Source organism: Mercurialis annua, linkage group LG7 (assembly GCF_937616625.2).
Source record: "Mercurialis annua linkage group LG7, ddMerAnnu1.2, whole genome shotgun sequence".
Lineage (NCBI taxonomy): Eukaryota > Viridiplantae > Streptophyta > Magnoliopsida > Malpighiales > Euphorbiaceae > Mercurialis > Mercurialis annua.
In genome coordinates, this window is record NC_065576.1 from 1201781 (window position 1) to 1218214 (window position 16434).

The 16434-nt window shown below is 30.2% G+C and overlaps 2 protein-coding genes across 2 annotated transcripts; both read right to left on the minus strand.

The window, feature by feature from the left end:
• Nucleotides 1–1148: 1148 nt before the first annotated feature.
• LOC126655521 (uncharacterized) lies at nt 1149–1514 on the minus strand. Its single transcript, XM_050349741.1, has one exon. It carries the CDS (start codon nt 1512–1514, stop codon nt 1149–1151), a length of 366 nt encoding a protein of 121 aa, XP_050205698.1.
• A 4496-nt stretch (nt 1515–6010) lies between these two features.
• On the minus strand, nt 6011–8429 carry LOC126656344 (putative transcription elongation factor SPT5 homolog 1). Its single transcript, XM_050350888.1, has 7 exons — nt 8332–8429; nt 7606–7787; nt 7355–7501; nt 7105–7263; nt 6939–7022; nt 6559–6629; nt 6011–6463 (listed from the first exon to the last, which is right to left on the minus strand). Exons 1-7 carry the CDS (start codon nt 8396–8398, stop codon nt 6238–6240), a joined length of 936 nt encoding a protein of 311 aa, XP_050206845.1. The 5' UTR covers nt 8399–8429; the 3' UTR covers nt 6011–6237.
• Nucleotides 8430–16434: the final 8005 nt, after the last annotated feature.

Genomic DNA, 16434 nt, shown 5'->3' on the forward strand with positions numbered 1-16434 from the left:
AAATTTGTTTAAAACATTCTCCATGTCTCGCATATATTGATTGTATATTTTTAAAATTTATTTAAATTTAGTTAAATTAATTAAAAATTTAAATTAGTGTTAATTTAATTATGGTTTTTAGTTAGTTTATAAAAATAAAGGACTTATTTGTACTTTTTTGAATAAAAAAAAATTTAATTTCATGTTTAGACTTAATTAATTCAATGATTTCATCATTTAAGTAAAAAAATTAACAAAAACTAAAATATTGGGGTACAGTTGAAAACGGAAAATTCAAAAATGGGTAAAATTGACAGATTTTCAACGTCGGGGTGGAATTGAAAAAAGTTTAAAGCTGAGGGGTTTTTGAATGATTAGGCCAAATATCAAAAAGATAAAAACAATAATATAGGTTATAGTTAGAACATAAGACCTCTTTATGGGCCAGGCCTGGTTTGAACAGGGTCTGTTAGGCTTTACTATCCTATATGTAAGTTAAAGTCCAATCTGAACTTTATATATACTATTCAAATCTGGCCCTTATTTATTATGTTCAGGTCGAATTTTTCAGACTTACATAAAAAATCACATAAAAACAAAAATTAATACCCGTCCATAAAATAACAGCCCTTTTGGGCTCAGACTAGGGCCTCGGACTAGACTTTGAATTAAAATCAGTATTCAAACTCGACTCATAGCAAACAGGTTTAGACAGATCCATCGGATATCCAAACATATGAAAAAGATCTAACCATAAGTAATAAGAAAAAACTTATTTCACATAATCATGAGTTAATGTCAAAAAAAATTGAAAATATTGAAATAAGGATGAAGAATTTATATTGTAAGTCGTTTTTTCATTAATGAAATATATAAATCTTCAAAAATATTGATGTATTAGTTTCACTTAGCTAAAATATCTTTACTAAAGAGCGTATTATAATTATCCCTCAATCAAAAAGCTAGAGAAAACACATCAAGAAATTAAAAAAAATACAATCTAAAAAATGCATATTCTTGAAATGAAAAACAAATATCTGTAACTAAGAAATTTATTAATTGTAAAGTTCATTGGATAAATATCAACAACACCCATGAATTTGTTACTTTACCCAATTGACAAGCAAAAAAAGAAAAAAAAATCTAAATCTACCATACTACATTGAAATCTATCTGAAATCAAATCTTAATGACTTGGACTTTGGATTAGATTTATCAATATCTTCTTGTTCAGAAGCTTTTCTCTTCTTAGAATTTGCTGCTAAATTACTTGAATTTGAAGCAGATGGCAATGGCTCACTATTTTCTTCTTCAACAGCTAAAGTCAACTGAACAGAGCTTTTATGTAAATAAGTGATATCTTCAAGGGGCTTTCGAATTCTTTTTCTTCTTCTGTAAACTTTCTTCGACGGAACCGACGTCGTTTCGAGATTTGGATCGGTTTGTTTTGAAGAGTTTGGAGGAGTGTTTTCTTTGTTGTCGTCGTTGTTGTTGTCGTTGTTGTTGTTAGAATTAGAAAGATTTGTGTTTTCCATGTTGTAATGTTTTTGAGAGATGGAAAATTTTGTGAATATTTGTAGTGAAATGTGATGAAAAATGGATTCATTTTGGAATTTTGGAGGATGAAATTGGTTTGTTTTAAATTTTTGGAGGGAGGAAATGAAAAATTTGAGTGTGTTTTTTGTTGGGTTTTTTCAGATTTTAGGCGGGGTGGTTAATGTTTCAATTATTTCTGGATTGGAATCTTTGATTTGTTTTAGTTGAAACTTGAAAGTTATAGAAATGAATCTCCCGGTTCTTGAAAATGAATTTTAGGCGCCAGAAACTTGTGTTTTTAGAGCCTTATTTTTTAGTGTTTTCAACTTTTTAAAAGTGTAACGATTATTATTTGGTCACATTTTAATAACTGAACTACTAACGAGCAATAAAAAAAATTAAATTGCTTATATGATTCATCATTTTGTTTCTGAATATGCAACTCTATCATTTATATATTATCAGAAAAAAATTACAGTAGTACATAGTGTTCTAACTATTTTAAATTCTCTATTTAAATGTTTGAACTTTAATTTTAATTTCAAATTAATATTTCAACTTTTTGAAAGATATAGTAAATAAGTTATTGGACCATTTTCTAGTCATCGGTGTCTTAAAAAGAAAATAAGCTTGATTTTATTTTAATTTCATCGTCATATTAGTCTAGTAATAATAATAATTTCTGTATACATTTTCCTACTTGGAATCAAAAAATAAAATCTTATTAGCAAATTTAAAAGTTAATTTTGAATTTATTAATAGCTTGGTGATCAATATATAAATAAAAACATTTATTTGATGTATTTTTAAAATCAACCACTAATTTTACCAAAATAGAAAATAAAAGCTCACACTATAATTTTTTTTCCATATTAAATAATTATTATTATTTTACTAATTTAATAGGAAAAATTAACTAGACATTTTACTTTTATTTTTTCACATATTGATAACTAAAAATGGTTAATCGATGGATTACTTGTTTGATATGTTTTCAAAAAGTTAATTCATTAATAAAAAAAATCAAATATTAAAATGATAAATTCAAAAAATTAAGACACCTATAATATAATTTTGGCTTAATTCATATGCATATCTCTGTATTTTACTTTTTTTGCACATAAGGTCACTGCACTGAAATATTTCATCAATAAATTCTCGCACTTTCACTTCCATCATCTCGAGGTCCCTCTGTTAGCCTTATGTTAGCTCATGCAGTACACGCGCCGTTAACGATAATAGAATTTATTTTTATACTTTCACATATACAAATAAGATCATTACACTTTTAATTTTAGATCTCTGCACTTTTAATTTATACAAATAAAATCCCCGTACTTTGATTTTACATAAACAAAGTCTCTGTAATTGTTTTCATAAAAGAATAATATATATATATATATATATATATATATATATATATATATATATATATATAAACAAAGTCTCTGTAATTGTTTTCATAAAAGAATAATATATATATATATATATATATATATATATATATATAATACATAATTTTTAACCAATAATATAAGATGTTGATGCAATTTAGTTGATTTTTATAATATTTAAATTAATGATAAAAATATAAATTAAATTAATAAAAATATAACTATAACTTTAAAAAAAAAAATTAACTAAATTGTTTTAAAACTTAATATTCTATTTTTAAAAGATTATATTAATGATCACTTTATAAAAAATAAATATGATATTGGAGTATCGTAAATGAGATCCTTACTCGAAACATAATTTAAAATTAATTTTTAAAATATTGAAGGCGACTTAAAAACAATTAATAAAAAAATTAGAAATACATTTACACTTCCGTCTTATATGTCTTCTCTAGAAATTGAAGTAGTCAACTCTGTCTTGTAAGTTTGTATAACACACTCAAGTACGAAGTTGACATATACCAGGATCGACATCTGTTTATACCTGTACGTGCGATGTTGTTATATTATTTAAAAAATAAAACATTTATCGGTATAGAATATCATTTTAGTAATTTAATAAAAAATATTAAAATTAGGTTTATTTATGTGAGTTAATATTTACTTTTTAAAATAAAAAATATAATTCACTTTTATTTTTTAACATAATAAAAAAATTAATCAATTAATTATATTTTTTATTTAAAGCTAGGTAATAATAATTTTAAAATTTAATAAAATTATATTACCAATCACTTTATCAAAATAAACATGATTGAAGTATTAGTGTATATGTCATAAATGCGGTCCTTGTTCGATAAATATTTAAAATTAATTTAAAAAAATTAAAGGCAACATAAAAAAAATTAAAAAATTAAAAATCTATTCAGACTTCTGACTGATATATATCCTCTATAAATGGAAGTAAACAGCTCAGACTTGTAAGCTTATATAACATACTCAATTTCAAAGTTGACATATATCAAGATCGACGTCCATTTACATCTCTAAATGTGATGCTGTTATATTATTTAAAAAAATAATATAAAATATTATTTTAATTATTTAATAAATTAATGTTAAAATTAATTTTATTTTTCTATGTTGATGTTTACTTTTTAAATAAAAGTTAAATTACCTTTTATTTTTCAATATAACAAAAATAGTAAATAAATTATAATTTTCTATTTAAAGCATAACAATAATAATTTAAACATTTAATAAGAACAACTTAAATATTCAATAAAATAATAATTAAATGGTATAAATTTTGATGTTATTATTTAAATATGTTAAAATAAAATAATAATTAAATAGTATAAATTTTGATGTTATTATTTAAATATGTTAAATTTTTACCCTGTAAAGAATATAAATTTTAATATTTATATTTAATTTTAATTTGATTAAACTAAAAATTAATACATATATATGCACAATATCTGCATTAAAGTGTAGGGTCCCAAAATTTTAAAAAAAATGAAAGTGCAAGGGTCTAAACTTAAAAAAGTTAAAAATGTGTTAATGACGTCAACGTTCACCTTAACAGAGGGATCTCGAGGTGATGAAAGTGAAAGTGCATAGATTTATTTTTTGATGAATAAGTGCAGAGATTTAAAGATAGAATATTTTATTGCAAAAATTTTATCTGGATTAAACCTATAATTTTTTTAATACAAAATGATGATATGGGAAATGACATTTTTTTAGGTTCCTCTTCCTTAATTGAAACAAACTATTACTCCTACTAACTTCAACACTTCTTTTGTTATTTATATTTTTTTAGGTTAATGTCAAAAAAAATTATGAACTTTACACGTTTTCTCATTTTAATCACGTAGTTTAAATTTTCTCATTTTCATGCACGAACTACCACTTTTTCTCAAATTCATGCACGGTGCTGAGGTGGTACTCATTCATTGGTGTAAAATGGCATCCACCTCAGCGAATTACACCAATAGAGTCGTGACACCTCAGCACCGTGTATGAATTTGAGAAAAAGTGGTAGTTCGTATATGAAAATGAGAAAATTTAAACTACGTGATTAAAATGAAAAAACATGTAAAGTTGGTGAATTTTTATGACATTAACCCTTTTTTTTTTCCTCCTACTAACTTCAAACACTAATTAAGCTCTACGACAATTGTATTTTCCAACATGTTAAAATGTGTATCAACTATATACGAATTCGTATTTTCCAACATGTTAAAATGTGTATCAACTATATACGAATTCGTTACCACAAAAAGAGGTACACTACATGAACACAATTTAAATCAGATGTTTGCAAAATATATACATGTATGCACCATCTACTATAATATTGATAATTACTTCTTAACACTAAAATTAATTAATCTTCATTGATTATAAAATTCTTTCCCTTTTATCTAAAAAAACTTTAAACGGTGTAATTTTTTTTTTCTTATTAGGCAGCTGTCAATGGTTTGATTTTTTTATTAACGGTAGTCATCCCTTTATTTATATTATTTTTTTTATATTCAATTACCAAGAAACAAATATAGATTGAAGATCTTTTAACAATAAAATAAAATCGTTTATGAGTTATATTAGTTTTTTTTTTATTATTTGTCTTTTTTCTTAATATTTTATTTTATCATTTTTTGTAAAAGGTTTGTTGTCATTTCTTTATGAAAAGTTTGTTGTCTTTTTTGTATCGAAGAGTTATCAAGTGGTGATTGGATCAGATGCTGTGAATTTACGGGTGATTAAAAAAGTTTGATCGAAAACTGATTGAAAACTGCATTTAATTAACGAAATAGTTAATAATTTACTTTTATTTTCATAAGTAAAATCTGCGAATCAAACAAAATATTCAATGTCATTCCATTAAAAACATATTGTAATAAGCACCAAGATGTCTAAACAAAATGGCACTAAATTTTGCATCAGAGAAGGGTTGTCCGACAATTGTTAGGGAATCCGCAATGGATTGATTTTGCACAGCTTCTTCAGCCAGGAAGATTGCTCTATCAAATTGTAGAATAACGTGATAAGTTTACTCTTTTCCACTGTCATACAGATATAATATGAGCTGCTAAAGGAGAAAAGTGAACACTTTTGGCTTAAATTCTCTTAGTTTGCATTTACAAAAGCAACTGATTTGAACTTTCGGAATAGTGTTTTGAGTTTATGAGCGGATTACCCCAAGTATCACGACAGTTCGGTACTAGTTTCAGCAGAGACAGACATACTTAGGAAAAGAAAATAGAAAAAAACTCAAACATTAATTCAGAAAACAACAATGATTCTGGAAGTACAGCACTCACTCCGACAGCGCAAGATCATGAAGCTTCGTGGTCACATCAGTCTTCCCAGGGTTTCGGAAATTTTTACGCTCAGCAGAAGTTGGTTTGATGTTCCGGATACGAATTGATTTCATCGGCACTGTTATGTACAAGAACCCGTCTTTGAATATCATCCCACCAATAATATCAAAATAACCACCACCCATACGGTCCTCTCTTCGTTCCACATGGATATTCAGTTCTCTGAGAACAATACATAGTAGTAAGAAAAACAAATCAATTTGACTTTAGCGGAGCTATAAATATAATGCTAAGATAAAGTGTAAGATAATCATTACCTAGCTTCATCTACATTCATAAACCGTGGCGGGGTTAAAATAGCCTGCTCTTCGACAGCCTCTCTGCCCTCCTATAAGAAGTTTCAGAAGATGATAATAAAATTAAAAAGCAGAGATTCTAAAATATCTAATAAGGAGGAACAATGGAAGATGATGTTGTGGCAGCTTTCGAAAATATAATAAGTGAAAAAAATGGGAAATTAAACACTTAACACGTACGATCTTTTTGTCATATGTTCAAAAACAGATCAGTAACAGTTGTGACAATGTTTACCAACAAAATGTAACAACACCAGTTCAAATAAAGATAGCCACCCTACTCTTACAGAGTAGCATAAAATTCTTATTATCATGATCAAGTAGCGGAAAATGCAAAATACCAGTTTATTTGCAAGAGCTTGTAGGTCGATCCTTGGAATTAACTTCACTTGCATTGTTTGTCGCAAAATATCCGGATGTATTAGCTAGTGAGAAAAGAGACAGAAGCTTTAAAAAGAGAAAAAGTATATATGGAACACCAGAACTAAATGAAGTTATAAAGTATACTTTAGCAAGGTCTCCTTTGTATGTTCCAGTCTTCATTCTAACCCATGTATCGCGTAAAGGACGCCGTGGCTTGCTTGTAAATGAAAGAACTTCAGTCATAAGTTCAAACGGGACCAAAAGTATATCCTGCGCATATATGTTATGCAAACCTTTACATGCCTGGAGCAACACAAAATCATTCGTTAGGCTACAAGTCAGTGGAAGACGTCAAAATTGAACTCCATCAATATAAGTTGTACCAGTGGCATACCTCCCTCACATGGGCCTCCTCGTCTGCTTCAATATAGATATAGTTCTTGAGAAGATTAAGATGAATAGCGGAATGGATTCGCGACTCAGCTCCTTTACCGGAACACTTTTCCATAAGGCAAACAACTATTTCTCGTTCACAGCCATTCTGGTGCACATTAAAGCACAATTTCACAGATTTACATATAGAAAAATAGTTGAGGAGGAGACTGAAACATGAAAAAAAAATCATAGCAAAACTATGACGCATACCGCACATTTCACCATCCACAGTTTAGGATCCTGAGCAGATGGCAAAAGAGCTTGTTGCCCCTCCTCCGGCATTTCTTCATCATATTTTGTGTGACTTGACCTTGCATACTCTTGAGCTTCCCCATCTTCTTGGCCATCCTCCCGAGGAAGCAATGGCTTACGACGAACCCTTCTACCACCATCTACATCAGGTAGATCAGATCCATTATGAGCAATAAAATCGGCATGTGCGCGACACAACTCTCAGACTCAGCAAATTAGAAAAAGAGGTCTAGTTGAATGCCTAGGATATAAATTGTTTCACTTAGATAGAATTGACACAGACTACGACAATCATGTAAGGAAAAGAAACAGAAACAGGGAAGCTGAAGTGCATGCCCAGCTAGGTGTAAATGATGACGTGAAGAACTCGGCCTGGTTATTTGATGACACAAACAGCAGCAAATAATGAAAAACATTCAGAACACAGCTACAGTGTTTGAAATCTGAAATAGATATGCTTACTCTCACACAATGCTTCCCTCCATATATCTATTTCTAATAAATTCACTTAACTGCCACTACTGCTACAATGCAGCATGATCCTGATTTCACAAACCCTAACCCTAATTCACAAAATCGATGATGATAGACCGGGCAAAGTGAAGATAGATTTCACAAACAAATACACAGTGAAAATTATTCGGTGAAAGCAAAGAAATACAGAATAAATTAGTGAATGCTCACCCAACAATGAGACCCTAGTTTCGCCGCCAAACCCTTCGTCAGCCATATTTGATGGATTCTCTTCCATCAAAACTTAAAAGATTTGTACAATCGGGAAAATTCTATATATAAGCATAATGAAGACACAACTTTATTTAGGGCTTTATCGTCATTTATTAGTTGATTACTAAAAGGCCGAATGTACCTGAACTTTTCTAGAAAATACAAGACAGCCTTTTAACTTTTTTTTGGTGCCCTTCCGTCCAACACTTCCGTTAATTGATGACGTGGCACGTCGGGAAAAGGTTCAAAAACAGCCCTAGTCTTTAAAATATTTTCCAAATTTATATTTATAAATTTTTTTAACCATTTTCACCCTCTTTTTTTTCTTCTAAATATCTATAACTAATTGAAATTATAAATTAAAACCAATTAACACTAAATTAAAACAATATGAAATACATGAAACTTTTGCTCAGATACCAAATAAACAGAGCTGAATGTTGTTATATTCAGTATTAAGTATTAACCAATATGAAATACATGAAACTTTTATAGTACAAGTTGCTGTAACAGCCATTGCAAATGCTAGTCTAATCTAATATCAAATACCATTCTAATATTTATTCTCTAATAAATTCTCTTAGGTTGCATTTACTTTCTTTTTCATGTAAAGCTCAATCTACATTAATGGAACTTCTTAATATATTAATAGGAATCTAATCCAGAGATGGTAAAATTGGATCCAGAACCATTATTTATCTCCTATAGCACATGTTCAGTACACAAAAGCATTTATAAACCTTGTAAACATTAGAATCATAATTTCAAAAAGTGCTCCCTATATATTTCACAGAAATTACTCAGCTTCTATATTTCAGCATTTTGTTTACGAAAACACTTTTGAAGCTCCTAAACTCTATATTTGTACCCTGACTTCTATGTTTCAACATTTTGGTTTTTCTGCATAGAATGGCTTCAACAATCAGATATCATTCTGACAGAGATGCTATAACAGAATTAAGGTCTCTCGGTCTCTTTGCTCCCCAAAATCAGATGAGAAAAACTAAATCCAATCAATGTAAAAACAACAAATCATTAGCAAATTAACATTATTGTGAACTTATATGAAGCTGCATTTCAATTCTCAACCCCTTGATTACACTCACCACATCTCCAACTTCAAGACATTATTTGCCTTCCAATCAATTTCAGCTTTTAATTTCCTAGCAAAACTACCTCATAGAGGCAATAATCATGGGCACTATAGCATTAAAAGACTCATTCAGTAGTATAGGACATGACAATTTCAGCAAATGCCTGATTACACAGCCAATTTAACAGACTTCTACATGTTAAGTAGCCATTCAACCCCTGGAAATGTAAAACTAGTCTTTCTGACGGCACAGATGCAGAATGGTTCTCTTGCACGAGTAGTATTTTTGATTGAGTTGGAACTACCAGCCCATTGTACCTCAAATTAAAGCAAAATTTCAAGTGCACATACTAAATTCATAAGGATTTCCCAGCTCGGTACCATGATATCACCTTGAGGTCCACCCGGGTTATCAACCTCTCCATCCCCTATCTCTTCTTCTTCTTCTTCTTCTTCTTCTTCTTCTTCTTCTTCCCCTTCTTCCCCTTCTTCCTCCCATGCTGCCAGTTCGGCTTCCATTTCTTCTTCATCTAAGGTTACTTCCCACGTGGGAAATAGCCTGTCACCCGCTTGGTTGAAATATATGAAGAAAATATACTCATATTCTTCTCGACTGATACTCAAACTCTCGCAAACATTTAACTCAAATGGATAAGGCGACTCGAATCGACCTTCCTCCAGCAAATAGGGTTTTGTCAATTCAACATAGTTAGGATATTTCACATTCACTGAAATCACATGATGGTTATGCACCCTTCCCGGTCCAACAGCCGCATCAAAACCTTCCCCATTAGGATTCCCACCCTCTCCATTCCCGCCACCTTCGGCCACACCACCATCTTCATCCACACCACCCCCTCCAGCAACCTCCTGCTCATCATCATCATCTATCATCATCTCGTCCAAGTCATCATCGGCAGCGGCTGGAGCGTCAGCGGCGTCGGCATCAAGACAGCTATTCTGTTTAGATAGCAAATTGTCATAGACAAAAGTTAAATCTGTGAACATCATTTACAATTCTCAATAAGCATAAAATTAGAGGATTTTGTAGCTTCACCTCACTATTACAATCAGAAGAGCTTGATTTTTGTATACAATCAGCTTGGGAGCTGGCTTTATTTTCTTCCATATCATCAAGCACACTCTTCTCCTGCTGAAAGTGCAAGTTAATATAAAAACCAATTTTGACAATTAGAAGAACATTTGCTCATTACCTTCAGAGCAAGTACAATATGCTTGCTGTTGACATTTCCAACCTCCATTATGAGAGGGCTTTTAGTCCAAGGGTTATGTGCTTCTTCTTCAGTGCATTCCTGGGAGAATGGAGGCTCGCAATCTGCTGGCTGTAAGGTCGTATTAGAATGTCACTATGATTTTCATATGTTTAGTGCTTCATAAGTGGAAACTTCTGAAATAGTTACACACACAGCTTGAAGAATCAGTTGATACAATAGTTTGAACCATCAAACTTACAAGTTACAAATTAGCAAATCAGGAAAAATTAGGTTCTAAACCATTAAGAGCAATCATAAGAATGCAAACACAGAAATTAGCTAACATTCACATCAGGCATCTTATTCATAATCATCAACCCTCTATGGACTCACATAAAATTCAGTTGATATAATAGCTTGAACCATCAAACTTGCAAGTTACAAATTGGCAAATCAGGAAAATTTAGGTTCTAAACCAAGAGCAATCATAAGAATGCAAACACAGAAATTAGTTGACTTACATTCACATCAGGCATCTTCTTCATAATGATTGAACCCTCTATGGATTCACAGACACGGTATAAAAGTGTCTTCAAGTCCATATTCTGCATTGCATCATAAACACCTAAAAAAGTAGACCAATACGCAGTCCAATTCAGATCATCGAAGATTGGTATGTGATTGAAGAAAAAAAACAATAGAATCAACCGTAACAGGTAACATCTTGCCTTTGTCGGAGCAATCGATCAGCTGATGAGACTCTGGATCCAGTGGCATCAACTTATTAATTTTCATTTCTGTTAACTTAAGTCACAATTTTAAAAACAAAAATTAACAGAGAAGAAAAATTACCTAGGGCAGGACCATTGAGATCCAACAGGCCTTTGACATAACTAATATTGAGAATTGCAATACGGAGCAACTTCCTTAACTAAAATCAAAAACAATACGTACACAAAATTAATTTACAATTACCGGAAGCAGAACACAGAGAAGAGATAAGTACGGTAAGTTAGTGGTGATGGATTCGTAAAAGTATTCAAAGGTAAATTGTATTGAAACAAACTACATTTGCGATGGCAGAGTAACTACCAGAAGAAGAGAATCCTGCTCGGTGATCTTGGCTTCGAAACATTGTTGTGGTACAACCTGAAGCTACAGAAAAAAACATTAAAATAGCGTCAGATTAAGAGTGGAATCATCGTGTAAGTTGAACTACAGATTGAAGATCAACATTAAAATAGCGTCAAATTAAGAATAGAATCATCGTGTGGGGTAAGATGAACTACAGATTGAAGATCAACATTAAATAGCATCAGATTAAGAATAGAATCATCGTGTAAGAAAGCTTAAACAGGAACTACAAAGGGAAAATCAATATTAAAATAGCGTCAGATTAAAAATAGAATCATCGTGTAAGATGAACTACAAATTGAAGATCAACGTTAAAATAGCGTCAGATTAAAAATAGAATCATCGTGTAAGATGAACTACAAATTGAAGATCAACGTTAAAATAGCGTCAGATTAGGAATAGAATCATCGTGTAAGATGAACTACAAATTGAAGATCAACGTTAAAATAGCGTCAGATTAGGAATAGAATCATCGTGTAAGATAGCTTAAAGTAGGAACTGCAAATTGAAGAGCAATATTTCACCATTGTTATGTAGAGAAAGCTTGGAAGAAAAGTTATGCGTTGCTGCTGCAAAAGCTGAAGCTACAAGAAAAACATTAAAATAGCGTCAGATTAAGAATAGGATCATCGTGTAAGATAGCTTAAAGAGGAACTGTAAATTGAATATCAACATTTCACCATTGTTATGCAGAGAAAGCTTGGAAGAGAGAGAAAGCTTGGAAGACGAGTGTTTGGGGTTTTGAATTTTTTCAATCAACGCGCCTCATTTGAAGTGTATTTATACACCGTTCGCGCTTCCATCAATAGTAAAATGTAAAATATTAAAATCACTCTTAAATTCAAAAACGTTTTGGGCTTTAGTGGGCTGGGTAGTAAAATTCAAGCGAAAACGGGTTATTATAATGTACATACGCCCTTTTTTCACATTATAACAAGCATACGCAGGCAAATCATTCAATATGACTAATTTATGTATGTCTATAATTTGGAAGAATATCAATCATAACTCTGATGATAAATTACTTTTAAAACTAAATACTTAATTCAACTAAGCAGAAAATCCAAGTAACAAATATTACTTTTTTATCCAAATTCGATTCACTCACTACCAAACGAAATTGTATCCAATTATATAGATACTTGAAACCAAAATCAAGATCAAAAAGGAAGAAGAAGACACTTTTAATAACTGAAAAACAACAGGCCACACTCCGGTGATCGCTCCTCCTCCGGCAATTGATTATTTTGAATAATTGAAAAAACAGTTATTTATGCACTGATTCTTCATTTTTGCTACTTCATGTTCTCCACTTTTCAGATTTTGTTTTCTAACACTGCATTTTGAATTATGGTTTGTTCTCGTATCATAATTTTATGTAGAATCATTAGTTAATGGTTTATTTCTTAGATAAAGTTATATGATTTTATTCTGCATTTTCAATCTATTTCGCTCTTTACGTTTTACATCTTCTTCGTCACAACTAAAGCGGATTGAGTGCATTTGAGTTTGGAATATTTTGGATTGATACATAAATTCTAATAAAAAATTGAATGTTGAAAAAGCTAAAATTGTTTTTTTTTTCTTCCAAAATTGGTAACCGCTATTGTTTAAATTGATAGCTATTGGCTTAATCTTTTTTAAATGAAATTGTTGGCTTAATTTTAACATACTCCTTTTATCAGTTATAATAGTTCATAACAATAATAACATTATCATTATTTTTATATTCTTTTTATCATTAATTCTAGATTATAAAAATTATTTATTTATTTCGAATTAGTGTTTCTCATACTGGACCTCATAAGTGTAAAAATTTAATGATTTAACTTAGTATGGATACTGATGTATATGGGACAAGATATTCATCTTGCATGTAGTAACTAATAACGGCTTAATACATCATTTGACTTCTAAACTGTACACTTTTATTCTCTGAAACTCTTAAACTAATTTGATATTCTATTGGACTTTTTAACTTTATTTTTTATTCTATTTAACCCGTCAACTGCAACCTTTTTGCCGATCTGACCTTTTTCCTCCAACGTGGCAAAAACGCGTGTTTTCAAACGCTTTGAAGCGCGTGAAGGGTAATTAAAATGCATAAATTGTTCTATTGAACCCCCGAATTACACTATTTTGTTCTATTTGATCCCTGAACTTATTTTATTTTCCTATTGCACCCTCAAACTTTTGATTTTTACCCATTTAACCTTCTCGAAAATACAATTATTTAATTTTTATCCATTTAATCTTCTAGAAAAATAAAAAAATATTGAAATTTAGTCAAATAATTACATAGTATAATTTCTTGTACATGTAAATATTTGTTTACATTTCAATAATGATAAATGAAGTTTGTCTGTTTTTAACGGTATTATAAAATATATAAATTTACTATACTGTGATAACATTAAAAAACACTAATTTTTTAAAAAAATTATAATTTTTAGTATGTTTCACGAATTTCCAATTTTAAAAATTTTAATACACCCGCTTTTAATTTTTTGCAATTTCAAACTTTTCAAATCAATTCTAAATTTTTAAAATTTGTGTTAAAATTAGAAAACACGCTAATTTTCATGATTTTTAAAGCCTTAAATGATTTTTTTCAAATAATATGTAAAGTACATCATTTTTTATTTTAAATTAAAGAAAATATTTAGGCTTAATATATTTTTTGACCCTTAAACCTTACCCTTTTATTCCCTATGACCTCTAAACTATTTTAGTGTTCCATTCGACCTCTTAACTATTTTTTTTATTCTATTTAACCCCATGTCAGCAAAGCCATGTCAGCAATTTTATCCATGTCATCGCGCGTGGTGTGCACATTTCGAATGAGAGGTTAAATAGAACAAAAAAAAAGAGTTAAGAGGTCCAAAAGAACACAAAATTAGTTTAGAGGTCATAGAGAATAAAATGGTATAATTTAGGGGTCAAATGATGTATTAAGCCAACTAATAACTATAGCCTACTATGGAAAAAACTACAATCAAGAAGATAATTTTTTTCCACTATATATGGTGATTCGTTGTGTTATGAATTAGAAAGATGGTAAATATTATATGGTTGAGTAAAGCAATAGTATATTATTCATTGATCAAACTATCTTTTTGCTGTTTTTGCATGCATGCATGTTAATTTAAATTTATAGAATCATGACACTTTTAATATTATATGTAACTTGTATGAATTTATCTTTTTGCTCTTTATGATTTCTGTTTATTTTCAAAGGTATTTTTTTATTTTTTTATTTTTCAAACAGTTTTTTTTAATAACGACTCAAATAATTAAATTACAAAAAATAATAATTAGCTGAGCTATAGTTCATTTGCAACTAATCTAATCAATTTCTTATAAATTAATGTTCAGTAATTTGCAATATTTTCTTTTATACCATTTTAAGAAACAAACCAAAACTAGACTATGAACCTTTTAGTTTTCTCCCTTTTTAGGTTAATTTCTCCAATTTTTTCAATTTTACTTTTTTTTCCGGTTTGTGACCTAATTAATTTTAAAAAATAACTTTCTTACGAAGTCTTTGATAGGAGTAGAAATACTCCTATTTTATAGATACTTTCAGGTCTTTTTATTGCGTATTTGACGTTGAAATCATGTTAGTTTTGGTTCTTATTGTTAAGTCCAAGCATTTCAGATACATGCACGTAAATGGATGGTTTTGGAGCTTATTAGAGTGATTTTGGACTTACGAGATAGCCGAGAAGCGTTTGGAGCAAGAATCAGATAATTTCTGCGATAAATATCGAGGTGCACGTCGTGCATATAGAGTGCACGTTGAGAGCACTTCAGCCGAAGGTGTCTAGAACTTTTGGAAGACGAGTGCACGTCTTCAGGCACGACGTGCCTGAAAAATGAAGTGCCGCACGGCGTGCGGTTTGGCTGTGCACGTCGTGCGGGTGAAAAATTATAGAGGGCACGACATGCCCTGGTCCTTGCACGTCGTGCTCTCTTCGATTTCGGCCAATGGAAATGACGTTTTGGCCCCTGATTTGACAAGTAAAGACCTGAGTATTGTGGGAATTTCATAGAGCTCGAAGATTACAAGAAAAATTAGTATAAATACCATTCTAAAACATTGTATTAGGGTTTGCGACTTTGTTTTTGAGAATAGACTATAGATTATTACAGTTTTAGTATTCGTTCTTCATTATTATCGCTGGATTTTCATTATTCATTATTAGTTTACTTCGAACAAGGTACGATTGATATTAATTTCATATTCAGTATTTTATTTAATCGCAGAATGAATTCTTTAATTATTGCTTTTAGTTACTTCATTATTATGTCTAGCTAAACCCTTCGTGGGGAATTATTAATCGCAATTATGTCTGTTTAATTGAATTGAATTTATGGATTTTTGTTCTTGATGGGTTTTAATTATTGTGCTTAACGCTTAGCCTAAATTGATCACTTAGTCTATGCCATTTGTTTTAGTTTTAGCTCGAGAGAGTAAAATTGGAACAGAACATATAATTAAGAACGCGGGAGTTAATTGTGCGAGAGTGAATTAACGAGTGCAGGTTCTTTGAATTTATTTAACAACCATTAAATTGATTTATATCTAGGTTAATCATTGTGCGAGAGTGAATAATTAAC

Bases quoted from the DNA above. Each gene is read 5' to 3' on its own strand.
- LOC126655521 (XM_050349741.1), bottom strand. From the start codon at position 1,514: ATGGAAAACACAAATCTTTCTAATTCTAACAACAACAACGACAACAAC.
- LOC126656344 (XM_050350888.1), bottom strand. From the start codon at position 8,398: ATGGAAGAGAATCCATCAAATATGGCTGACGAAGGGTTTGGCGGCGAA. The intron at 7,788-8,331 runs GTGAGCATTCAC...TACCTGATGTAG, and splicing joins AACTAGGGTCTCATTGTTGG to ATGGTGGTAGAAGGGTTCGT. The intron at 7,023-7,104 runs GTATACTTTATA...TTTTCTCACTAG, and splicing joins ACAAAGGAGACCTTGCTAAA to CTAATACATCCGGATATTTT.